Genomic DNA, 27,167 nt, shown 5'->3' on the forward strand with positions numbered 1-27,167 from the left:
ACAAACATCTCTAAAAAGATCTACTAAGTGAGTCATTTATATCGATTGGTATGTGATCATGCGTCAAAATGATGAGCTTGTACAAAAGGAGAAGAACTTCAAAACAAGTAATCTTGTGACCTCCCACAGTCCTCAATCTTTACTTGGTGCTCTGACTCAGAGGCAGGAAAGCTGGGAATAAATCAAATCAAGGTTCTGTTTGCAGTGAATGAAGTGCTTGCTCAAGTATTGACTGACAATTCTGGCCAGCTTTTCAAGGAGCAAGCAGGACCTGACAGCTGGGTATAGTAATTATATCCCATTCGAGAAGGGCAAAGCTTTGGCAGACCCTGAACACTACATTTCGGAGGAGTGAAATATCAAAAAGATGAAATATATTCAGTTCTGTAGCCCATATTTAGATTCATCGGTGTACCGTAGGTGGTAGTGCATTATGGAATTGCACAGTAAAGAAGTTGTGTCTGACTATCCAACATCCTCAATATACACTCACAGCTGCATAATTTATCTGTTCTCGAATCCATTATTTATTAACATGAAGAATTTAGAAACAGACTGGTTGAGGCGAAGATACAATTAAAGTAAAACAGTTTCCTCATTATCTTAAGTTGGCTGAAATAAACCACTTTAATGCTTCAGTTCAGCGAGCGTCTAATGAGTTAACTACACAAGTGTGTTTGGCTTTTTCTTATTTTTTTGTAAAGGCATATAGAAGGGGACTAGTAAGAGCAAAGACGAAATGTGTGATGATAACCATAAAACCGCAAAGGAAATTTAATGTGACGGAGCGTAATTACTGTATGTTTGATTGTGAATAGCATTTTCGCTCAACATGCAGGCCATGTTTGTATTAAATTATGACTAGTGCAACTCGTGCTTCGCTTTTTATACTTGTTCTTGCCAAACCCTAGTAGAGGCAGTTGGTCCTGGTATTAATAATGACACACAAACCGTGACTATCTCGATTTATAGCTACTATGTGAAGAGTTTAAAGGGTGGATGATAACTGCAAATCTTCCACATCGTTACCAAGCCAGCCACAGCACTCAAGAGTTTGCTTCTTGCAGAGGATCAGGGAAATGGGATGTCCTGAAGGGCACTCCTGGGGCCTTTCCATAGTGTCCCACTGTCACTCATTAATTATAAAGCCCAGTTAATGTCTACTGTAAAAAGGACGAGTGTCAGGAAAAGCCCGCAGGAGCCAGGAGTGAAAGTAGTCAATGAGGATTCTGCAGCCAAAAGTGGACATTCATTCCAGCATAAGTGCTACATCATAAGTACAGTATACACATAAAAACTGACAGATGAACGGGTAACATAGACATGTGTCAATGTGGGCTGACGTGAAGGGAAGAAATCAAACAACGTAGTAGGGCATTTCATTATGTATACAGTAATCCCTAGTTTATGGCGGTTAACTGCTTCCAGACCCAATATTGTGGATATGATCAGACAAAATTAGTCACAAGATCTTGTGTCACAAGATCTCCCAAGATTAAAACATGAAAGATTTCTCGTTCCGAAAAAAAAAAATGTCTTGTAGGCACTAGACCTGGGATGATAATAAATAATTTAATCACACACAGGAAAATGAACTTGACAGTTTTGCCAGCCTCAATATGTTGCCCTGTGCATCAGTGTCTGTTTTCCTCGTGTCCCGCCTCCAAGCAGGCAGGAAGAGGGTTAACTCTGTGCATTGGTTTCAGCACCTTGGCGCATTTGTTCCATTGAATAATGGCATGAATTGTCAGTCATAGTCATAGTCATAGGAAAATGTAATCGTAAGTCAACCAGCATACTAGAGCAGACTGCATTTGACCTTGGATGTTTCACTGAAAATAGTACAACAAAACCATGGTATTGTTGACCCACAGACCAACAGACCTGACACCTACAGATTAGTTTATAGTATCCACTGAATGATTCATTAGCTTTGCATTGTGCTGGAGGCAGCATGTAGGCTGAGGCATGTAGGCCTACACCTTGTTAGGATTATTTATTCTCTGAAACGGCCTTAAAGAATGACAAGCACTTAAAAATAGCTTTGTTCACCAAAAAAAAAAAAAAAACACAGATTCATCCGCAACTCGTAGGACACCTACTGGTCTCCATAATGACATAACTAAGCAACACTAAATTGTAGCGAGCATACACACACTAGATCTACTGCAAAAGGTTTGGATATATTTAAAACGACAATAAATTGTCAACTGTAGCCAAAGAGGCCAGGGGGGCAAAGCAATTAAACAATCATTCTTCCCTTCCAAATGATTTAGACGACGGGCATTGTGAGAGGCTGTGCAAACAATACAGCAGCACCTGCAGGCCTGCAAGGTACAGGCCCGCTCGATGAACACCATTTATTGAGAAGGAATCATCTCTGCTTAAAACAATCCCCTCCAGACTGCAATTCTACTGCCATATGGTGCACCTCTGTGTCTGGGTGCTCAGCCAAAACAAAGCTCATTATGAGAATCATTGGGCAATATCTTTTGATTCCACTGCCACAGGCAAGCTATATATCAAATACTGTACACCAAAAAGCAAATAAAGCTACAAATCATCTTGGAGTTTTTTTGGCTGGAAAATTGAATTAAGATCGATATGAGACAGTTAAAGCTCTTTGTCTTTATGTACGGCTGCAGCTAAAAAGCATGCACAAACACAAGGATAATAACATGCACAGCTGCTGAACTCTAAACCCGTCACTTGTCCCGGAAACCAATTTGCCACCAAACAACCAACGCACTTGTTCAGCATTTTACACGCTTTCTCATGTGATTTCTCAGTGAGAGATCTGCGGAAATAGTCCTCCGGTATATTTACATGACATTACGGAACAAAGCAGCGATGCGCGCAGGCGACAGTAGATGAAGTGCCTCGTAAAATGCAAATGTTACCGCATGAAAACCTGGTTGGTACTTTCAGTTACGGTTAGGTATGACAAAATTCTTATGCACAAAAGTGTCGCCGATCTCCTGTTGCGGCTCTGATGCAGCAATTCTGTGGGATTTCTCTGTGAAAGAGGCTTTGTAATGCTGCTCTAAGTCGGAGCAAATCGATGCAGAACGTCATACTAAAATGGTGGCACTCTGAGAGAAAAGACAATAAAATAAAATGCTATGAATTACCAGTCACAAGTTTGGAGACATCTTCTCATTGAAAAGCATGAAAAAGTATCTTTAAACTTTTGACTGATTATGTGTTTGTTAGGTGTTACACCTCGATCCTTTTTAAGCCATGCAGTTTTGCATTAAAGCTGGAGTGGACCGCATGATTTTTGATTATTATTCTGTAAAACGCAAAAGATAATCTAAAAAATAAGCATGGATGACAATTTCTATATACAACAGTCATAAACGTTGGGCACCAATAATTAACAATTATTACAAATAATTATCAATGATATTATTATGAACACATGGAATTATGATTAATAGATAAATTAATAGCAATAACCATATGGTATGCAATGGTAAGTGAAAGTGAAGGAACTGTAGGGGTCTTTTTCATGCAAGAAGTTGCTATTGCTCAACCTTGTGCAACACAAATAACACATTACAGAACATTGCCTGGAACATGATGCACAACCTCTCCTTGAGGGTTCAATTCTTGCACAATTTTGCTTACTAACAAACAAACAGACATGAAAACATAACCTTCTTAGAGAAATTAATAAGTAATTTGTCCTGCAGTCAAACGTGCAGTGCATGGCGACCAATGTGTCCATCTATCTGCTCCTCAGAGACACTCATCTCTTCTGACGGCTGCGCTGACACACACAAACACACATGCACCAAGGAAAAGGAGACATGCGTGCATGACTCGATGCTAGTGTTCTACAAGGCTGCAGAAATGTGTGGAACAATATGGGCCAAGGCAGGCTTTTTATTTGATTGTACGTTGGAACAAAACATTGAGTGACGGATGCCATACCAAGCGAATATAGAGACACACACACACACACACACACACACACACACACACACACACACACAAATACAAAGAATGACTCTCACAAAGCAAGCCAGCCAGACATCTCATCCACTCCTCCGCCATGGTATACCTGACTGAAACAGCATGTTTAACTCTGTGAGCACAGCGATAACAGTGAGAGTCACCACAACTTTTATTCAAAGTATGATTCTCTCCACAGGCAGCAGGGTGCAGCTGAGGTAAGAGGACAATCATTTCTTTTTGCTGCTTATATACAAGTAGTAATAGTTGTGGGTGTGATGCACAGAGACAGTTTTTATGCAAAATTAATTGTAGAATGAATGGTTTGAATTATTTGACGAATGTGAAAGCAGCAGGAATTGTGGGAATTTTAGTAACAAAAAATGGCTCAAATGCTAACTTTTAGCATGCTAACACCTAGCATGGAAGCAATGCTACCATACTGTTAGCACGTTAGCACCTAGCATGATCACGCCAAGTATCTATGTAAGTTTATATGTATGGGAATAGACAAAATGCAATCATGTTAGTATTTCTTGCATGCTAGCATGATAGCATGCTATGTATGAAAGTAAAAGTATACATGATACGTGTGTAGGTTTTGGCGAATGGAAATGGATAAAATATTAAATGCTAACAGTTAGTGTGTTAGGTAGCAATGATTAGCAAAGCTAACAAGACAGCTGAAGGTAAGTTTATGGCTTTACCAAAAAAAAAATGCCTAAAATGCTAGCATGATATCACTAAGTACTGAGAGTGCTAAATGTCCTGAATGAGTTGAGCATTTTGACTTCATAGCAAACCACAGTTTGGTGCACTTTTGAGCCAAGAGGGGCTCAAGGGTCGCTTTAATCGTTCCTGGTTTGTATGGTGTCATGAAGCAACAACCTCTGTCCTCACTGATGACACCTCCTCTGACCCACCCCTAAATAGATGAGCCCACCCAGTGTATAAGCCGACCACTTCATGGAGGATGGCTTTGTAAAAAAGCAGGCTTCACAACACATCCTAAAATAAAACATGGAGCTACAACACACTTTGAATACACACATTAAGACATTAAATATGATTTATCAGTGTTAAAGTTCTATTTCTGTGAGGGCTGATAGTCAAATTGGTTCTTTGGCAAGCTGTTCAACAAAAGACAGCAACCATCTTTCATTTGTGTCCAGTTAATGCAATCATATTTACTTGATATCTGCTGGTGTCTGAGGTTAGGTTTCAGATGAGGGAAGAAAGTAACACAAAATCAACTGTTTTGATGAAATGAGAGAGAAGGGTGTCGCATTTGAAGACCTAATAGGCGCCCGCAAAGCATACAGAGGAGACAATGGCTTACAGATGAAAGATAAGAGGGCTGAGAGAAGGAGGGGAGGAATCATTAGCTCCAAATACCCTGCAGTGAGGCACACAAGCGCGGGATACTCCAGTCTGAGTGACACGGAGGTAACCCGTGAAGCAGATGAGGGTGGGACGACGGGGGGGTTTGGAATAACAGGAGTGCAAAAAGGGAGAGAAAAAAATTTGAAAATACCCTGTGGGTGATGCCTGCTTTGAGTGACAACAAACCAAAGAAGCTTACAATGGGATTGAGTCAGGATTGAATCCGGATGGGCTGTGGTGCATTTTCCACAAAGAAGCAACATCAGAGTTTAGTTTGACAGTGCACATGACAACCACAGTTTTAATATTCTTAAAAACAACCCTTGAAACAAAGATTTACTAAAGTAAAGTAATACTGTTTGACCAAATATACCGTATTAATCCGAATATATGACATAAACCCCACAAGGACAATCTCTTGGGTGAAGCAGGCAAGGAAAAACTGATCTCAAGGTCGCTGCATCTCTCGACAAGTGTGGTTCTGTTTTTGTTAACCATCATCCTGATGGAGAGTCAAGACCAGTAACAGAGACATTTTATTCTGTTAGGGAGGATTAACATTCATGCTTACAGGTGGAAGATACACCTGATCTCGTACCAAACAACACAAATGACAACACGGCACACTGACGGGCTGAAGCCATTCTAAAGAAGGGGAAAGGAGAGGACCACTTAGTCCTGTTATAACAGCAGAGTACATTAGAGACACATTGCCCAAATGTGTTAATGTGTCTGACGTCTTGTTTTCTATAATAAAAAGAAGGAAATATTCTGAAAATGGAAGTGGGCTGCATACTGGCGCTGTCGTGCGGATTGATGCAACAGTGATGTATTCCTTAATTGCAACTAATCATGGGCCACAGGTCCAGCCAATCGTGATGCTGCTACATGCAAATTATGTTCTTCCCAGGTTGTCCCTCATGAAACATTCAGCACATTTTACTCATTCAGTCATACTATAAGCATGGCAACAGCGTGGCAGCTGCTGTGAGCTCTGAACACACACTCACTGTATGCAAAGCAACACAATCTTACAACCCTGACCAACACGCCAGTAGTTGTGGGACAGGACACAGTGAGCGGAGCCGGCCCTACCCTATGTGGTGACCTAAGCAAGATTTCACTTCACTAAAGAAAGCAACGCCCAAAGATGAACACAAGTCAAAGTGCAACGTGCCAACTTTGGTGACAAATTCCTGGATGACTTTAAAATCCCTACAAAAAAAAGACATGTTTTTGAATGTTTATACGGATATGAGGTATTTTTACAAAAATACTTGGATTTTCCAATAAAATGGTCAGAGATCAATATAAGGAAAGACAAAAATAACTCGTTGGCTGTGACTGGCTATGTGACCACTGCACACTATGCTTCAGAATCTCAAAGTACATGTTGGAATTCATATTTCCCTTAATGAACCGCAGCTCAGCACATGCCGGAAGCACTCATGCAGCCCCAGAACATGACACTACCACCATCGCTGTTGACTGTTGGCAAATTATCTTGTTACATACTTGTCAGCTATTTAGACAATAACAACTGAGTGTTGAGTCACTGGCGGGTAAATTTATACTGCTATACAAGCTGTACAATGACTACTCTAATGGATATCCAATGCTGTTCAAACAGAACAGCCACACTGTTGACCAGACACGGTTTCTACTGTTGCAACATGTTTGTCAGGGCACCAACTGATTGGTGAAACAACTGGTGTCCAGTCGACCCATGCCAAATTACGTTTTGTGAGTCCTAACAGGCAGGATCTATTTGTCAGGACTTTTAGGAGAGGGAATCCTGACCAGGCAGTGCGTGAACTCACATATATTTTGGGTAACTGTGGAGACGCCGTAGCAACAGTTAAAATCCTGGCACCAAGCTTCAAAGAAAAGCACCTCTCAATACACTCAAGCTCCCTCCCCCTCTACCAAATACACTCCAAGATGGCAGCACAGGAAAACTCAGTTCATTTCTGTCACAAGCACAACTCCATGCAGTTTGTTCACATGAATACAACAATTAATAGAAATCATAGGGTTTGTCGGGTGCAAACTATAATTATCTGCATAGAGCGGGCCAGAACACAGAGTAGAGAGCCATTCATTAAATGCATAATTCATTAAAAAAAACAACAACAAAGCTTCATAGTGCCGGGGAAATAAATGTGTCACAACCTGCGTATTTTGCCGTGTAACTGCTGAACAAACAAATGCTGCTTAAATAGAACCAACTTTCTATAAAAAAAGGCCTCTGCAAAGTCAACGGAGCCTTTCAGGGATAAACAAAGATTTTCCTCATGTCTGTGGAGGCTGTGGAACCTCTGAGACTTTTGCTTTTACACAGCAATTAAAGGCAAACCAAGGATTAGCTACCAGCAAGCAGTCAAATATTGAAAGCGGATGGACAACTGAAGCCTCTACACGTCATTTCTGTGGTTTTATAACCTGACAAAAAGTGTGAGCCCAAGCCAAGTCTGAAGTCCGACTCCTCTGCTGTAATGCCGCATTCAAATCAGACGAAGCCTAAGGGCAAAAAGAAGGGTTTCGGGCTCATCTGTCAAGCTGCATCTAGACAACTACATCTACAGGGCTTGTGAGGTCATTGAAGCTCACTTTTTCCTCCTCCGAAAATGCACAGGAGAATAATTGAATAAAGCTAAATTACATTGACAATGGCTGCTTTGAAATGACCGACTTGATTACAAAAGCCTGCTGACTCTGTATTTACAAGTTGATACCTGGTATAAAAGGTCTCCTATTATGGAAAATTGTCTTTTTAATGGTGTTCTAATAATAATAATACATGCCTGCACCCTGTTTATGAGCACCAACATGAGAAAAGCTCCACTTTTGAGAGAAGAGGTGCTCTAACTGTTGGTTTAGAAGTTCTTCTCCCTCATGAACATGATACAGCATCTAACCCACCCCCCTAGGTGAGCCCGCCCCATGTATATCCCCACGAATTTGTGAAAAATCAGGCTTCGCCACACGTCTTAAAATGAAGCCATGCACCCCGCCAACTATCCGTGAAGTCTGCAACAGACGTGGGAGCTGCAAGTTTTATAATTCTATTTTTTTTCTTCAGCCAATAGGTTAGCATAGCTTGATGTCGTGAAAATGTGAGTGTAATGTTAGCACTGTGGCTTATATAGCTATGCTACATTTGTGTCCTCTTGTCGCACTCCCTAATGTTACGTTGTTGTGTGTGATATATGGCATCTATTAAGTCGGTAATAGAGTTGCAGTGTATAAGTAAAAAGAGGAAAAAGTGGACAATAACATTTCTTGTAGCCAAACACGTGGGCAAACACAGCTCATTCGCATTAAAGCTACAGACACACAAAACAGCGTGTTTCTTGAAGCACTTATAAACTGTCTAAATTCCACCCTTGAGGCTAGATTTTGGGTAATGGACTTTGAATTGGGCAGACATGAAGATGAATCAAAGACAGGAAGAACTCAGAATTGAGGGCAACAGATCAGTGAGTGTGTCAGAATGTGCTGCTCTGATATTATAACAAAAATAGTCAGAACGCAGCACGCTGGAAACGAAACAGCATCAGACAGCGTAAAAGAGAACGATTGTGACCTAGTTGTGCCTCTTACTTTACACACTTTCTCAAGTTCTCCATGTATTCCAGCTCATGACGCTTCTGCACATTTCTTGCAACACAGCACAGCAAACTCCAGTTTTAAATGCACCTTATTTTTCTTTACTTAATGACAACATTTGAGTCTTTAAAGAAGCTTCTTAGCATGCCACAGCAGAGCTTTTCTCCTCCTTTGCTCCTGCTTTATAGCATGTTGACATCAGAAGCACCAGACCACGCGACTCTGGTGCAAACAGAACACCTGCTGGCCTCACAGTCCGTCTCTGGCTCGGCTCTCGGTGCACACAACACGTACACGTACGGCATGTTACGGAACTGCAGCATCGGTTTCACACCTCCTCATGGGACAACAAAGATGAGTCTGTTGATGACAATGGATATCAAAGTGTGAATAATCTGGAATGTCTTTTGAATGATTCATTGTTCTTACAAGGCAGGTTAATGTGTCCTTGACGAAGCTTTAATGTGGCTACGTGTTTCTGAATAGTCAGAGAAGTCTCCTGGGATGTATTTTTACACTACGACCGTGCAGCATCCACAAAGCGCAACAAGAAATTGTTTTTGTAATTGATGTGACAGGTTCTATTTCACCTACTCAGAAGGACGCAAAGCATGAAGGGAAAAAAAATGCAGCAGCATCAAAAGCTTGCAGTGGAGGGACGGCAGCGAGAAGGAGACATCCCCACCAGCGTGGCTTTGTATTCTTTACAGGTGTCTTTACTTACAGTAAATGTACTCTATTATGCAAATTGGCCTATTTATTGATGTTCTAACAGTACCCTGTTCATGAGCACCAAACATGAGAAAAATCTTCCATCTCCCTCATTTATTTTCATCTCTTTTGGAGTTCTGAAAAAACTTGACATGATAACACCGCTGACCTGCCCCTTGCTCAATGAGTCCACCTGGTGTATATGCCCACTAGCAATGTACAAAAATGAAAATAAAGGGCAGGCTTCACTACACATCTTAAAATACAACTGAAGCTCTGTCCAATATCCATCAGCTACAGCCATGGGAGCTGTCATTTTAATCATTTTGTTTTTCTGCAGCCAATAGGCTAACCTAGCACGATGTTGCAGTTAAAATGTGAGTATTATGTTAGCGCTGTAGCTCACAGAGCTATTGTAGTTACTGTACACCTCAACATGGCAATACGGAACCTTCTGTGTATTATTAATGCATGGATCACTAAATAATTTCCAGTCAGCAGTAATCCAGCAACCTAATGCCAGAAGATAAAAGCCAAGATTGTCTTTTAAATTTGTGTAAAATGTACCCCATTTTATATTCTGACTGTTTTGCATCTTATCAACTACAAGCAATATCTTTGACTGGACCACCTCATTGATAAGCCATTGTACCCCAGGTTCAAATATGTACCTTGTACTTTCTAAATGTATGTGGCCTAATCACGCACCTCAATGTCACGTTCATGTTCTTGTAAAAGCATGCACTTTTTTTTACCCTCAAGGCCTAAATACTGGACTATAACTATAAAGTGACTAAAGAATGCCAAAGCAAGTACCAAGAGGTCCAAATGATCCTTCCGTCTATAGTAGGTATTTTTGCGTGCCAAAAAGACACAAAAACTACACAAATGTACACCCATTTATTTGTGACCAAAAACAACTACAAAAGCAGCACATTTGATTGATACCACTTTAGTGGCAAGCAACTGTATCCCTAAAAAGGAACACGTATGTATTTTCTTCCTGAATGTGTGGCTTAAACATGCACATTCCTTTTATTATTTTTGGAACGCCATGCACTAATTTACCCTAAATATTGGACTGTAGTTGAACAAAGTGGCCCAAAAACTGCTAAAGCAAGTGTCAAGGGGTACAAATGGTACTTACATGGTCAAAATGAGTTACAGTAGACATTTTTGGGGTCCAAAACAGTGAGATAAGTCAAAAGACATTATTAAGTACAATTATGTACTTTTTTTTAAAAGGGTAGGGGCCTTGTTGTGTGTCTCAAAACACATTCTAGTCATTGCTACTATTAAACACATACAGCACTAACATAACCATTAGGGGCGATTATGAGGCCAAAAGGAGCACAGGCTTCAAAATTGAAGTGCCAAACAGCACTATCTTACTACTTACCACTCCACTGACAAGTCAATGTAGCCCTAAAGCTACAATGGTGACCTTTTTCCTCCACTATCTCACAGCACTGCCTGCAATCTAATGTGTTTTGACACCAGTGGGTCATGAAGGGTGAATGCATCACCCTAAGTTAGCGTTGGGGTTGTTGTGAAATGACAAACCTGTGAGCACACTTGCAGTGGGGACTTGCCAGTCAGTCAGCCCGAGCACAACCACACACTCCGCGGGGCTACACAACCACAGCATGGCCGACAGGTGACTCACCTGAATGGTGCACGTATATTCAGAGTCGTCCAGCAGCCTGACGGTGCAGCTGTATTCCCGTTCCAGATTCCTGATGCTGCCACTCACGAATCGACTCAACATTTTGCTGTGCCGTGTTGTGTCTCGGCCGAGGGAACAATAAAGTCAACACAAGTGCAAGTGAACGTCACAATGCCCACACTCCAGGGTCCCCTAAACGCCCCGGAGCAGCGCGTCGAGCAGGCGAGGGGTGCACCATGGTGTTCTCGTGCTTCCGTCAGGTTGTAGTTGATGTGGATGCGTCGTGCAGATAAAGGTAGGATGGATCCCAGGATGCCCTGCATCCACATGCAGCGTTGCTCGGCTCTGCTGCTCTGCTGTGATGCAGGATTATTTCCCTCCATTCACCGATGCTACTTGAGTTGGCGGGCGGGCCCCAATGAAATCTGACGTCAAAGTCAACCAACTGGAGGGTGGGGGGCGTTTTCCTGTCCCCCACTTTAAGGTTCACATTTGCATTAAGGGCCATTTTTTGGCAAAAGTGTGCACATTTCTGTGAAATACCAATAATACGCCATATTGTATGATCTGTAGACATGTATATGGCGTGCCAGTTGATTTTGTTGCAACGTTAAAAACATATCAGGTTACTGTCAAGTTATATATTCGATTTCTTGTTTTAAATATTTTATTGTAGTACGTTTCTTTGTTTCTATTTGATCTTTTAGTTTTTATTGTCGTAATTTTTACTTATTATTTACATTTACATTCCTTTATTTACTTATTATTTATGGTTTTGCTAGTCTGTGCAGCACTTTGGAAACAGTGTTTATAAAATGTGCTATATAAATAAAGTGGATTGGATTGGATTGGATTATATATGGCGATTTTTTTGGTAAAAACTCACACAAACCTCCATGAAAAAGCAGATTTTCTTTTATTTACTTATGCAGCCCATCATGAAGTGTGTTCTACTGCCCCCTGTAGGATAAAGGCCTTACTGCGCTGTATATCATAAACCCTAGTACTTGTATATACTGTACCTTGTCTCAGAAAAGTAGAACAATTTTGCTGATTTTTGGGTAATAAGAGTATGCGACACTACTTTTTGTAAGAAATGTTGTTTTCCATGCAATGGCCTTTGCACTGGACAACAGTATTTACTGCCAGCTGAGTAATTCCTTAGTCTATCTTCTTTTCCACTGTTTTGATGAAAGGAACATTTTTATATATATTTTTGCAATGTAAAGCAGTTTATCGCTCTATTTTGTATTTTTGTTTGATACAGTATTCCATTCCATACAGGCGTCATCTGTTGCAAATATCAACCATCTTCATGATTTTTATATGAAAATGTCTTTATGACCGCGACATGGTACATTTAAAAATGGATGTTAGTCAGTTACGAAAAATATATACGAGTGATTTGGTGGAATATGCAGAAAAGTAAGTCCTCCTGCCGTGACCCGGATTCGAACCGGGGTTGCTGCGGCCACAACGCAGAGTACTAACCACTATACGATCACGGCGAGCTAACCCGGACTGACTGCTTTTCGTCTATCTCCGGAGTCATGTAGTGTGTAAAGCTAATGAGGCTGCCACGGCTCATCAAAAGTATATACGAATGTGAACTGGTACGTCGATTTCAAGTCACAGTAAAGATAACCATTCATGGTATTTTTCAGAAATTTGTGAACTACTCTTTCCTTTCAAAATGCTAACACACACCTTTGACACTTTAACACTAATGGTGTAAGTATTTAACATATATAACTAAACTTGACTTGTTTTTGGTTAGCTAGCCAGTTAGCTGTGTTTGTTTCCTTAATGGCTGCCATTATTTATAAGACGGCAACCTTGTCTTTCATTCATGTAACTGTTTCACTTATTGTTGATAGTCAAACTTAAATAACTGACTGTCAATGTTTATAATGGAATTGTGATGACAGTTTCATTGGGATAAAATGTCTCACACATAATTGCACAAATATCAATTAAAACATGGAAAATGTAGCCTACACAGTAGTTAAACGCACTCGTGGCATACTTGAATAAAAATTAATAATATTCCATTCATCCATTTTCTTCCGCTCATGCGGGTCCAGCAGTCTCACGGGGGAAGTCCAGACTTTGCAGTCTCAGGCCACCTCTTCTAGTTCCATCAGGCAAACACCAAGGCCTTCCCCGGCCAGCTGTGAGATATGATCCCTCCAGCGTGTCTCAGGTCTGTCCTGTGGCCTGCTCCCAGCTGGGCATGCCCGGAACACCTGACCAGAGAGGTGTCCAGGAGACATCCGGACTAGATGCCCGAGCCACCGCAACTGGCTCTTCTCAATGTGAAGGAGCAGTTCCTACCGGATGACCGAGATCCGCACCCTATCTCATAGAGTGAGTGCATGCAACCACCCTACGGAGATAACTCATTTTAGCCACTTGTATCCTACAAATAATAATATTGTATATTATTATTACATCATAATATAACTTAAATAATAGACTGGCAATATTTATAATGGAAGAGTGATGACAGTTTAATGGGATAAATAGGCGTAATTGTCTTTGTCAGATGCATTTGGCTAGCCAGCTTGCCAAGTAAAAAAAAAAAAAAATCTAACACAAAAAAGAAAATTAAATGAACAATTTGAAATGAACAATACACACTTTGTGATTAACGTTGCAATAAATGTAAGTATTAATATTTTTCAGTGTTGAATAATTGAAAACTAAGGACAAGACACACAAACAACATTCACTGGTCATCATCATAAAGCACATGCAAGTAGAATGCAAATTCAATTACACAACATCACGGTAGAAAAGGATCACAATAGTCTAAAGTTGACACCTGAAGTCATGTAGCTCATTCTCATCATTCTCCTCAGGTTCGTTGCACCTCAGAACCGCTACTTTAGCACCGCACTCAGCCTTCCTGGTGAAAGGGCGACACGGACCGGCCCGTGTGTGATCCACCAAGTCCTTGCTGCTTGCAATGTTGCTCATACTTTGGGCAGAAGCTGCTTCCGGTTTCTTGGGAGACGTGGTTTGAATTGTCTTGTACAATTTGCACGATGCCACCAAAGGCTCTCCTAAGTCCACTTGTTGGCTCTCTGTAAGGCGCATCCTACTGTCCATGTGAGTATAATGTAGATCCACCTTCATGACTAGTGATTCCTAACAAAGAGCAAACAAAACACTCATATAATCTCATTTTACTGTAGTTATTCTACTGGTAAAAAGGTTTGGAACACCCTGAATCAAGCGTCTAGTCATGGCCCAAAACATAAATCCAAGCTATGCAAGAATTGCAATAGAAAAAAAGGCTACACAAGGTACATATTTATTGGAACGTCTGCAACAGCTAAAAGAAACTTTCAGTAGAACATTTGAATTCCATTGTAGAAAGAATAGCACGAGTGCATTGTGCCAAACTACATGAGTCAAAAGTTTGGCATTAAAGGGACTGGAGACAACTTGCTCCAAATTACATTTCAGGAAACCAAAAAGAAGAACACCACCATCGTCTAGCGTATGTTACAAACAGTGGTTTAAAAGAACAGATTGTACAAAAAAATGTCTATATTTTTCACAATTACAAATTAAACAGTATAAAAATTGTCATAAATTTTCGTTGGGCTCAAATCAAATAACTGGCTTCCATGGCTGACATTCACCGCTGTCTCATATCCACGTACATGTCCGTAGCAAGCAAACATAAACAAAAGCAGTCTCAGAGAAGCGACCAACAATTTTGAGTCATTGTGTGGTTATGATAGGTTATACAGTGGTCCCTCATTTATTGCAGTTACGAATGAGTGAACTTCCATGAAGTAGGAATCAATATTAATAAATTGAATATTTTCCTACTTATGGCATATAGAAAACCTGTTTACGATCTTTAAATACAGTTTTTAACATTATTAGAGCCCTCAAGACATGAAATAACACCCATATAGTCACCTTTACATTTGTATTACCCAATATAGTAGATATAATCAGAGAAAATAAGACATATTAGACATAAATAAGACCACAGACTCACATGTTAGCATTTTTTTGTTTTTTTCTTCCACTATTACAATACATCAATCTATTGTTATAGCAGCTTTAACTGACTTTACACTCATATTACTAATATAGTAGACAAAAGAGTAAATAAGCCATTTAAGATGTAAGTAAAACTCGTGCTTGAGCAGTGTCACAGTAAATGTGTTTTCTACGAGGGAACCTTAGTGATGAGTCTAGTGCTTGCCTCATCAAACAATTACTGACACCAAGTGGCCAATGTAGAATACAGGACTACATTCACAATTAGAATGCATCTCCTGCCAATTGTCTTTGTATTTTAGCTCATTCAGTTAGTTCATTTAACCATTTTCATGCTTGAAAATGCTTAATGCTTGAGTATGCATCTTTATGTATAATAGGCTATATTCAACCACGAAACAGCGATCATGCATTTATTCATTCATTTTTGAAAAACTGCGGTAGGGTGTGAGAGCGATGTTCGAACAGCGACATAGCGAGGGACGACTGTACATTCAGTGATAGCCAACATTAGTAGCTAAACTTCGCCAAATCACTATCAGTGGCTGACAACAAACATAACTAATGTGCATGCGTGTGTTTGTGTGTTACGTGGAGCGTGACTTGCAGTGTCGCAGCAGCAAGAGACAGCATGTAATCGTTGTAGTAAGTTAGCGCCTCTAGGCAGCTGGAGGACCACAGTCCCTGTAACAGCTGTGGCTACAGGCAACCTCCCAATGTAGTTTTTGTTAACCCCATATCTGCATTACAAGTACCGTGAGTTGTCAGCATCAAGTGTTTGTTGCACTACTCAGCTGTTGGTGGAAACTGTCACTCATACTGCTACCGTTATAACAATATTGGTGCTGTTGCTGCTGTGTTTTGCAACAAAATCCACCTACAAGTTCTACACATTTATGGAAACGTATGCAACAGTGGGGATTAACTTTCTGAAGAATATTTGATTTACATTGTTGAAAGAATGCCAGTGAGGTGGCTAACTTGGTGAATCAAAAGTTTAGAATACATTTTGGTTTATAGTTTGAATCCATAATTTCTACTTTCACTTAAATTGTGTATTTTATAGTTTTATGGTTTCATTTCAGTGTACAATTAGACATTAAACTGCACAAATTTCAATAATAAAAAAATGGAATATCTAGCTACCAAAAGTTTTAAAACAATAAAGAAGTTGAATATTCTTCCAATAGTTCTTTCCAGCTGTGGCAGAAGTTTCCATAAACGTGTAGAACTGTAGGGGTGCTTTGCTTTCACTCTTGTCTAGTGCATCTCAAACCATCTCAATGGGGAGACTGTTCTAAACCTTGCAACCCCTGCAGTAGTGCAGGGGTGTCAATCTCAATCGCACAGGGGACCAAAACTCAAAGCCTCCGTTAGGTTGTGGGCCGAACTGGACATTACCCCCCACCCACATGGACATTTTTTTACATCGGAGTGGGGGAAATGTGAATTTTTTTGTGTCTATTCATTCCTGCTTGAAATTTCTACTTTCCGGTTGTCTGCGGATATACGACATTGTTTTGGCATAGTTGTTTGTTTCAATAAAGTGATTGTTGATCAACCACCTCTTCATCATACTCTCAATGTCAAGCAAAAGCTACAGTATTTTATCCATCCATCCATCCATTTTCTATGCTGCTTATCCTAGTTAGGGTAGCGGGGGTATGCTTTATATGAACACAAAAACATCACAATCCGTGAGATGTGTAACCCTGAAGAGTTTGCATCTGTGGAATGGGCAGATTACGCACTCCCCAGCCTGCTTTCCTCTTGTTACAATGATCACTTTTGACTGTCTTATGCCTTTTTAAAGTGTTATTTTGTACAGACAGGGTGTAATAGTGAAAGTGCTGCTGTTTTTAGTCATGTACAGTTCAATTATATTGATGTTTGGTCTGAATCTGGCACCCTTATTAAGAATGGTTGTGAATTTCATGCTGTAACAATATTGTTTCCACTTTTAAAATCAAAATGGCAGAGGAGTAGTTTATACTGGAGGAATTGCTTACTTACTCAGATCGCTGTAAGCACTTTGTTTGATGAGGCGGGCCAACTCAATGCTATTTCTCAAATATTTCTGCAGGGCGAATGAAATTGCAGCGCGGGCCGGTTTTAACCCCTGGACTTGAGTTTGACACATGTGCAGTAGTGTATCTGTCACACTCACTGTGGCACAGACAGGGGCGGAATTACCATTACATAAACAGGAGGCAATTGCCTGGGCCCCCAAGATTTCCAGGGGCTCCTAAACTGTTTTAGTCTTAATTCACATGCTTAAATCTCCATCAAAATGTGTACTCTATCATGATCCTTTCGACCGCTCCCCCTCCCTTCTCATTAAATGGACTATTCCACATTCTGGCACATGTGCAGATTGATTCTGGAAGATGTGAGCAAAGCAAACTTGTTAGTGCGCTTTGGAGAAAACTGATGCGGAGTTACCTCAGTGGAGTGGAAAATAGGAGATGGCGAGAGGGAAACAATCAGTTTAAAAAAAATCAAAACCACCGAAGGTAGACAGCCAGACGCTCTTGACAGGAGCACAGCTGACAGTTCAGACAACTGACTTGTTAGGTAAGAATAAGTCCCCAGGAGGATTTTAAAGACTTTATCTAGCTCAGGAAATCAGAGAATCTTCTCATATTTACACTTGTTCGTAGATGCTAAACATTAATAATTAAAATAGATTTTTTGGGGGGGAGGGCGAAAATAAACATGGCACTGTAACTAGCAACTTCAGCTCACAGATAACTGTAACAAATTTAAAAAGTAGGAAAAAAGTGGCCTAAATTACATACTCACCTTTTGTAAAAAAAAAATAATAATAATAATAATAAAAAAATTTAAAAAATTGAATGAACATAAATGCCAAAACTTTTTTCAGTGCAGTACAAGGATATGGAGGGCCCCAATAACTGGATTTGCCTTGGGCTCCCAAATGACTAAATATGCCCCTGGGCACACATACCTTAAGTTTTTGAAGTCCACACACTCGCAGAGTAGAGTCTATGTTATGAGCTTTGTCAAATAGCATGGAGTCCATCTCCTCAAACCTTCCAGGTCCAGAAAATATGTCTTGCATTGGCTGAGAAGGAACAAAAAACAAATATTGCAGTGAATGAGCCACTAGATGTCAGGATTGTACACCAAAGCTGACTGCACTAAGTAAAAGGAAACTAACTACTTTTTCCTGTGTTTGTGGTTACAGTGAGGCAGAAGCAGGATGTCTATATATGGGCATAACTTCCTCAGACGTGTGAAACTTGGGTGAGTGGTCATTTTTCTGTTTACTAATGGAAACTGTCAGTATCTCCGGTGAGCAAGAGGGAATTTATAATGGTGATAAAACTTGGTGTTACTCCACTGGTGAATGTCTCGGGTAGTTTTACATGACTACATTTGTTGTTGATTTTCAATGACAGTTTTTTTCCTGTAATCTCACATAGTAGTCGTTGTGGTTTCATAGGTGGTTTGGCAAGGTGTCTCATTGTATTACGTAGGGGAGTTGAAAAAAAACAATATTTACAGGAATGCTACTCAGAGTGATGGTGCAGTTGTCCGTTTTGGGGCCTGTGGTCTTTATAACTCCAAAAGCCACCATAACATTTGAGAACAACGCTGAGAAGCTGATTTCCACTTCTACCCGACAAAGGAACATCAGTCGTTTCTTCCTTGGGAGCTCTGGAAAAAAAAACATTACAAAAGGATGTTTGAATAACATATGTATTTATTATAGCAAGATTTAATCAGCTAGGTAAAGCAAGAGATACTTTATAATTTTCAAACTCAATTTAATGAAGTTGTCAGGAGCGTTATTAACGTGTGATAAGCCTATAACATATTTCAAGCATATTTGAGGAAGTTATGACACGACAAAATATCTTTCATCCACCAAACAGGAATAAACACTAAACAAAAAGGGAACCATCTCACAATGTCGCTTCTTTACAAGGAATTACTTTCTGAATGGTTCTTAAATAGGATGTAACATGCTGCAGTAGTGTAGGAGCTGTCAGGAACAATGCTATCTTGACTGAAGGGGAAATTGAACGATGAAGGGATGCATGCTTTATGACAAAAAGGGAACATCTACAAATAATCTGTGACATACCATTTGCTTGTCGCCAGCAAGCATCTCTCAGGTGAAGCTCCCTTGTGTGGCCGGCGGTGTTAACTGGATCTGTGAGCGAGCGAGGTTCCTTAAGGGTGTGCTTGATTTCGACAGCCTGCTTACCCGTCACCAGAGGGTCTCTGCCTAAGTCTAATGGGAAGACACGGGGGAATCATGTAGATTAACAAGTTAAACAGTCAAATTTTGTTCAGATTTTCTAAAGGCATACTTAAGTCGGTTTAAAGCCTAATTCACTTTTAAATAGGAACCATGGAGCACTTGCAGATTGATTCCGCCCGAATCTGGGCCAATTTCAAGTCTGGTCAAGCGTGACTCATGCAGTGAGAGTTGGAATTGAAAAACAAAGCTTCTAAAAGTCACACAGTCCTACACCAAAGCTTTAACCACAACAGCTCCTGTACTCAACACCAGCATGGAACTTCTCCAGTTTCTCCATGGCAGGGGTTGAGGTTTAGAAAATGATCATGGAATTCACAAAGGCTGACTTTGAGGAACTTTGGGGAACTTTGTAAAATTTTGGTAAAGGAAATAAGGCACAAATACCTGAGGAAAAATATACAATGAATGACACCGCAAAGAAATGAGGAAGGATTAAAAAAAAATATCACAGCAAGGCAGGGGACCGTGTAGAGTTCATACCTATGGTATGCTCCACCCCCAACACGTAGTATGGTGAGAATCAACCTTGTAGTTATTCCATAAAATGATTAACTAGATAAGATACAGTGGGGGAATTTACAAAAGGAAAAAAATTTTTATCTGGAAATAACAGACCTCTTTCAAAATTGGCAGACTTCCAGCAAATGATTTTTGAGTGTTTTCAAAGTGTTGCACAGTAAGGCTCCACTCAGACAACATCGTACAGCTGGACTCTTCGCCACCTCCCGGAAAAAATATTTTTTGGGGGCATATTTTGTGGAGGAACTAAAAAACCCTTCATTTTGCTTATAATGGAAATAGCTTAGCAGGTTTGAAAAAGACGTTTTTCTTTATTTTTCTCAAGATGCTACCCCTCCCTTGAAGTCTTGATGTTCCAGTATTTTGAAAACCTCTGCATTAGCCTATTGGTAATGGAAACCTCATGTACGACTTTTGTATGAAGTAATATTACAGCCACATTGACAAGAAAATCTCATCAAAAGAATAAAGTCTATGAGAATAGAATAAAGTCTGACTATTACAAAGAAACATCATAATATTATGACTGGATTCTCATAAAATAAACACATGCCTGCATTAAAATGAGGACTTTTGAGGGTTTTGTCATGTTACCCTTTGGTATACATTTGATAAACAGTGTAAAGTTGAACTTGTTTGTGTAGGAGTTTTGAAATTCCCCTATAAAAACTACGACTTTTGTCATAATGTTACGACTTTATTGTTACAAAATTGCCAGTTTTTTCTTGTTTTTCTTTTCATTGGCACCCAATGACCCAATGGCACCCCTTAAAATCTTAAAACAAAATGTCTTTAAGCTGTGGCTACACATTTGAAACCCCACACATCAGGCACACGGTGCTGTCAGCAGGGTGCCCTGTCTAGGCACAGCTGATTTGTGAGTGAACTCATGCAAGCGGGAGCAAAGGGGTGCTATGGGAGGGCCCAAAAGGCAGAGCAGCTGTCTTGTGCTGTGCAGCTCTCGGGTTTCTTGCTGTTCTTAAAGCCGACAGTGTGAATTTCAAGAGAATGAGGTCACATGATAATAGTACCTTTCAATAAAAAAAAGTAATGTTACCAGAAGCAGATAAACACACTCAGACCATGGGTCATGGGTAAACAGCAAGAAAATGAGACGCCAGTGATTATGAAATCTGTCTGTAGTCAAGCCATCGCTCCAGGGAGATAATACGCCTTCCCCTCAGATGTATTTACCCGACATCTAAACAACCCAATGTATGGAAGGGCTTCCAGTGTCTGTTTTCACAGCATTTTAGATGCTTTCTTTGATAACTCACCCTCTGACACTCTCTCCAAGACATGTGTGACCTTCTCTGCCTGAAGGATGTGCTTGTTCAAGTATTTGGTGAAGATTCCTGTGCTTTTCCCTCCATCCTGGACCTCAAAAGCCACAGCATCTTCACATCTGGACGATCAAGTATTATAAAAAAAAACAAAAAACATAATAAACCATAACCCAATTTTCAAGTTTATGGCATGTAGGTGAATTAAAAACTGGTAAAAAAATAAATAAATAAATAAATAGTAAAAATAACATACGTGGCATAACCGTACACTGTATTCCCCTTGGGCTCCAATGCCATGATGGTTGATGGGATGCACTGCTGGTTGTACCTTGAAGTTAATGTCACATTGTTTAGAGTAACCTCATCACATTTTCATGAGAAATACACAAATTTACTATTACAGTTACCATTTGCGGCAGGTATCCAGTAGGATAACACTGAGAGCAGTCTGTCGTTCCTGCATGCTTCGCATGATGCGTTGAACACACACACAATTTTCACTTCTGTACGGCACCGGAGCATCAACAGGTACCAAGTAGTTTCTGGCAGCACGCTCAAAACCATGTCCCGCATAGTAGAAAAGGCCTGTAAATAATCATATGAAATACAGATTTAGTCTGATTTAGTCTGGAGCAGTCAGAAAGAAAAGTGACGTAGGTAAACACATTCCTGACATCTTTGCTGTATGTTCAAATACATTCAAATGTTATGTTGTGAAAGTGATATGAGAATGACATGCAAAACCATAAATAGCCACTACTTCTTCCTGTGAGCAGTACTTATTTCTTCATAGCCACACAACATGACGTACATACTGTATGTCTCAGATTAGGTTACAAGTTGTTTTGTTTTTTTATGTAGAAACTATATTCCGCACAGACCAAAACCTAAATTTACCACAATGAAATTATGATTTAAAATGTACCCATTTTTAAAAAAAAAATATATATATATATGTATTTATATTTTATTTTTACTCATTATTTTATTTATTTTATTTTTATTTATTCTACGTCCACAACGCTATGGACAGCTTTGTAAAAAAAGAAACACACACACACAGACACACATACACACGCACACACACACACACACACACACACACACACACAGAACAGGCTTTGCTCTGCATCTTAAAACTAAGCCTGTAGCCCTGCCAACCACCTGTCAGTCAGCTGCAGACGTGGGAGTTGTTTTTCTTCAGCGAATAGGCTAACTTAGCATGATGTTGCTGTTAAAATGTGCCTGTGTTGTTAGCACTGTAGCTGACATACTTACAGTAGTGTTTCTAACGTTTGTGTCCTCCCCCATTCCTTATGTTGTTGCCTGTGGCATATTGTTTCTATTACATTAGAGAAGTTACAATGTATATAGTATGTACAAAGTGGATAGAGTGAACAATAGCGCTTCTTGGAGCCACACACTTTGTCAGAGACAGGTGTGGACATACACAGCTCATTAGCTTTAAAGCTACAGATACACAAAATCGCATGTTCCCAGTAGGGCTTCCGAAAAGGACTTTTAAACCGTCTAAATTCCGGCATCATGGCTTAAGTGTGGTCAACACCTTTCCAATACAGCAGGGGTTGCCAACCCTTCGATCGTGATCGACCAGTCAATCTTTGGGACTCACCAGATTGATCACTGTTGTAAATTCCCTAATTATACGTTTATATTTAGGACAGGCACTTTTCAGGGTGGACACCTTGCAGGGCAGCCAAGGGTCCTTCTTAGGACCAATGGCACATTTGAGCCATCTGGGCAGCTGCTGTTGAAATACGCGTATACCTGTATGTTTACATCTTGTCTGTCTTAGTGATAAAAGACAACAGACAATACATCAGACATTATAATAATGTCAACTCAGCCAGCTGGATGAAAATCTAGACTGTGTAATAATAAAGCCCAACCAATAATAACACAAACTTTGTCTTTAAATATGTATATACACACACACACACACAATATATATATATATCCATACACACACACACACACACGCACACACACCCACACGGACACGGGCTGAGACTGATTTTGGGCTCAAACAGGCTGATGATCACTGCAATACACAATTGTGGAACCTCTGAGATTTATTCAAAATTGTTGAAACATATCATAATATGGGACCTTGAAAAAATCCTACTTACCATAAACCCCTCTATCTAGGAGGTCAATGAACTTGTCCACAGCAGCCAGCATCTCTTCCTTGGTGAGATCCAGCAAGGACACCACTCGGAACCCAAGCTGCTGCAGGAGGTTGGCCAATTCATGTACATCCATAACGGGGGCCATTAAGCGAGGGTGGTGGGAGTAACTCAAGTTGCCGATGAGTAAGGCAACTTTGTCAACAGCTAAAACAGATCAAAACATGATTCAAAGTACAGTCGTCCCTCGTTTAGCGCGGTTCATTGGTTCCAGACCCCACCGTGGTAAGTGAATTTCAAATTTAGTTATTCAAAAATTCAAGCGTTTCAAATGGAGTGAGTGGGGAAGAAGGACAAAAAAAACAAAACGTACCACTTCCACACGGAATGAGAGCAGAACCTGTTTTTACTCAATCTCAGCCATGACATATCCATCTCAGCCATGGTATGTCAGCTCGGCTCTGCTGGCTGAATAGCCAATCTCCATGCCGTGTGAAAGGTAATGTAATCTAACATCATGTGTCATAACATTACTGATGCCTAGTGACCAGAATACTACATATAACTTGTCTATCAATATTTTTAAAATAATAATAGGCCAAAGTCAACCACGAAACAGCGACCATTTATTAATTAATGATTTCACTGTGTATTGAAAAACCACAATATATTTAGGGAGCGATATTCGAACCGCGATATAGCGAGAGACGACTGTAGGCAAGTATTCCTCTCTTAAAAAAACAGCATGAGTTGAAAATGAAATCCCCCAAAAACTGTACCTGCGGGCGCTGCTAGAGGAAGTTGATCATTTTCCACTTCAAGGAGACGACAAAAAAAAACAACACTCAGCATTTTTGGCAACAATCATGTCATGTGTTTACAGTCAAATGATTGCATAAGGTGTTGCAAAGAAATCTATTTGTGACGCACACCAGAACATAAACATCATTTGTGGTTTCACTTTACCACCTTCCTGTATGTCTGTTAGACTCGGCCCAAATACCCTTTGGAGTCTAACAACTTCCTTTTTTATTCAGAAGAAATGGGAAAGTACCTTCAATATAATGGAAACAACTAAAACGCTGAGTTCCAATTCAGGATGAAATGAAATGAATGTGAAAGAAATGTGTTTTTCATGACGGCATTTCACAGGAAACTAACAAAGTGAGAGAAAAACTGGAAACATCAGCTTTTTGCTGAGTTTTTGCTTGAGTTTTATCTGTGACTCACCCACATCAACTTCTACGGCTTCGCTCCATATCTCCTGAAGCACATTGGACACTGAGCACAAGTACGCTCCTTTGTGTTTGGCAGTGGCATGGTCAATCTAGAAGAAGCACAATAAGTCATTCATTTGCCTGCATGTGAGATTACACACCACTGCACACTGCACAAACATTTTGCTAAATATTAACCAACCTTTCAAAATGAATAGCATGGTGAGTAAATGGTGCGTGAGTCACGCTACTGACATAGTGTAAACAGCCCAATATCACCTCTTCCTTACCTGTAGAGTGTCACTAGTACTTTTTAATAGCGGATGCCCATTTCTGTACCATTGGTAGTCTGGAGCAGGGTTGCCAAAAGCAGCACAGCGGAGAGTAATTTTTGCACCCAGTTGAACCGTCTGGGGTTTCAGGTTGATAGCGATGTGGGGGTCCCCCTTCCACTTCAGCGGCAAACCTGGCGATGTTCAAAGTAGAATAATTATCCCCACAAAAGATAAAACAACAACAAAAATTTGCTATCCAAGAGGCTGAGTTATCATTGCTCGTACACAAACGCACAAAAGGATAGAAATCATGCCTAGTATAGATGAGCATACATTAAAGATCGAAAATGGGTACATTTTTATTGGGTTGGGGATCCATGTTGTTGTTGTGCATTCATGTCGTCCACATTTCTAATTTGAGTCATGAGCAGAAAAAGTTAGAGCATTTGTCTATTCATACCTGGGACATCAATGTTCAGCACCTTGACTTTCACCCACTCGCTGAACACACAGTTGGAAAAGATATCGTTTACCCGGCACACATAGCATTGACTTTTTTTGGCTTCAATGGGCAGATCTGCTTGAGTTCCACCATACACATTTAATGGCGGTCCGTTGGGCTAAGGAAGAAAAAAATTAATCAATCAAAAATTTCAATACGCTACCAACAATTGATACATTTCAGGTACAGCTCCCAATGTCATATGATACAATTTCCTGTTAATTAAGATATGATACAACTTAGCAGAATGTGATACAATACTGTACAATGCAAAGACTTGTGTGTGCCATTAGCTTCTTTCATACATAGGCTTCGTAAAAAAAAAATATATATATATTAATCTGATCTGTACAGTAGATCCTGTATTTATTTGCCAGTGCCTTTAACACAGAACCCATTTGACGATACAATTCAATCATTAGAATGGTGACAATTGTTGTTAGCGTCAGGAAATGTGAGTGCCTGGCAATCACATGGCAAAATATCACATGTCAACTCTCTTCTGTTATGGGTTCGATACAACCTCTGAATTGCTGGGTCAATTTTTCTTGTAACCCGTTTCGGTGCCACCTGTAACAGTTTTTGGTTTTGGGCAAAAGTAATTAGGAAACAGTTCTACTTCTTTCCTGTTATTCTATTATAAAAACTTGTATAGTTTTGAACTACACTAAAGGTATTTCTTCAGGATGTTAATTAAACAATATGATCAACAATTATATCTGTTCTACTGAGCGCAACAAAGTGATCGATCGCAATTCTATCTGAAATTATATTGGTGTGCCTCAATTATGATGTTGCTTTAATGCATACTGGTTATTTTTCCTCACCCCTCACTGGTTCCCTCAAAATGTATACTCATGTGTGCAACACCTAACACTGACATATATTGTTCCTGCCGCTTGCATAGTTGCAAGTTCGTGTACATACCTCTTTGTCATCACTAGTGAACCACTGGTAGCTGAGGATGCTTGCACCCTCAGCACGGACACTCAGGGTGACCTTGTAGTTGACAGGCACACACACAGAGACAGGTTGGCGCACGATGACAATGTCTGGAAACAAGGCAGGAAACTCTTACTGATGTGTTTGTAAAGTCACACTCCGGCGTTGACGGAGAGCCACAGCTCACCTCCGATCATTATACGGCAGGGATGGGGCCGCTCATCAGTGCATTTCCTTCGTTTGATCGGCGACGTGTACCCTTTAGGTGCGGCATTTACTGTAATAAGATGAGTCAAAGTTGTTTTAAAAAAGTGCTTCTAGTCAAAGAGAGAAAAACAAGGAAGGAACTGTTTATAACTCGCTGACTTACCCTACAACATATACATGCGCTCTTTTAGCTTTTTAAATATTACTATAGGCTACAATAATAAAAACAGGCGCGCATACCTGCCATAAGCTCTGCACTGGTAGCGTCGCTGCCAGAGACTGTTTCGCTTATATCAACTTCGTAACTTAAAAGATTGCAAGTAAACCCGCCCCTCTTTCCCGGAACAGGACAATACCGTAAAGCCGGAAGTGTAGACGCAAGCCATTAAATATGAAACAACATTTGTCGTTTACTAAGGTTGCAATCTTAAT

General features: G+C 40.1%; 2 protein-coding genes, 1 long non-coding RNA gene and 1 other non-coding gene across 8 annotated transcripts in view; 1 reads left to right on the top strand and 3 right to left on the bottom strand.

Moving 5' to 3' along the window:
• LOC129181180 (FERM domain-containing protein 5) overlaps positions 1 to 11,745 on the bottom strand; it is a 64,119-nt gene extending 52,374 nt beyond the window's left edge. For 3 of the 4 annotated variants that reach the window (XM_054775974.1, XM_054775975.1, XM_054775973.1), the window contains exon 1: positions 11,327 to 11,745. In XM_054775974.1, coding sequence (XP_054631949.1) covers positions 11,327 to 11,428 — 102 coding nt within the window. In that variant the 5' untranslated portion in view covers positions 11,429 to 11,745. Of the gene's footprint in view, positions 1 to 9,249; positions 9,310 to 11,326 lie in introns of all 4 variants that reach the window. The other variant, XM_054775976.1, reaches the window with a different exon arrangement.
• Positions 11,746 to 12,762: 1,017 nt separating this feature from the next.
• On the bottom strand, positions 12,763 to 12,834 carry trnah-gug (transfer RNA histidin (anticodon GUG)). Its single transcript has one exon. It is a non-coding gene; the product is annotated as a tRNA-His (tRNA).
• A 16-nt stretch (positions 12,835 to 12,850) lies between these two features.
• On the top strand, positions 12,851 to 15,256 carry LOC129181923 (uncharacterized). Its single transcript, XR_008570526.1, has 3 exons — positions 12,851 to 12,939; positions 13,414 to 13,693; positions 14,188 to 15,256. It is a non-coding gene; the product is annotated as an uncharacterized LOC129181923 (long non-coding RNA).
• Positions 13,826 to 27,028, bottom strand: malt3 (MALT paracaspase 3). Of its 2 annotated transcripts, none has more exons than XM_054777698.1 (15): positions 26,976 to 27,028; positions 26,716 to 26,805; positions 26,514 to 26,638; positions 25,545 to 25,704; positions 25,100 to 25,275; positions 24,823 to 24,919; positions 24,372 to 24,407; positions 23,596 to 23,799; positions 21,853 to 22,030; positions 21,699 to 21,773; positions 21,437 to 21,564; positions 19,461 to 19,610; positions 18,876 to 19,030; positions 18,318 to 18,434; positions 13,826 to 14,476 (listed from the first exon to the last, which is right to left on the bottom strand). In XM_054777698.1, exons 1-15 carry the CDS (start codon positions 26,980 to 26,982, stop codon positions 14,138 to 14,140), a joined length of 2,037 nt encoding a protein of 678 aa, XP_054633673.1. In that variant the 5' UTR covers positions 26,983 to 27,028; the 3' UTR covers positions 13,826 to 14,137. The 2 variants fall into 2 exon arrangements, with proteins under 2 accessions (XP_054633673.1, XP_054633674.1); XM_054777699.1 differs by having other exon boundaries at positions 26,899 to 27,024.
• Positions 27,029 to 27,167: the final 139 nt, after the last annotated feature.

Source organism: Dunckerocampus dactyliophorus, chromosome 5 (genome assembly GCF_027744805.1).
Source record: "Dunckerocampus dactyliophorus isolate RoL2022-P2 chromosome 5, RoL_Ddac_1.1, whole genome shotgun sequence".
NCBI lineage: Eukaryota > Metazoa > Chordata > Actinopteri > Syngnathiformes > Syngnathidae > Dunckerocampus > Dunckerocampus dactyliophorus.

Bases quoted from the DNA above. Each gene is read 5' to 3' on its own strand.
- malt3 (XM_054777698.1), bottom strand. The intron at 25,276-25,544 runs GTATGAATAGAC...GAACATCGCCAG, and splicing joins GCTGAACATTGATGTCCCAG to GTTTGCCGCTGAAGTGGAAG. The intron at 23,800-24,371 runs GTACAGTTTTTG...GATCTGTTTTAG, and splicing joins TCCTCTAGCAGCGCCCGCAG to CTGTTGACAAAGTTGCCTTA.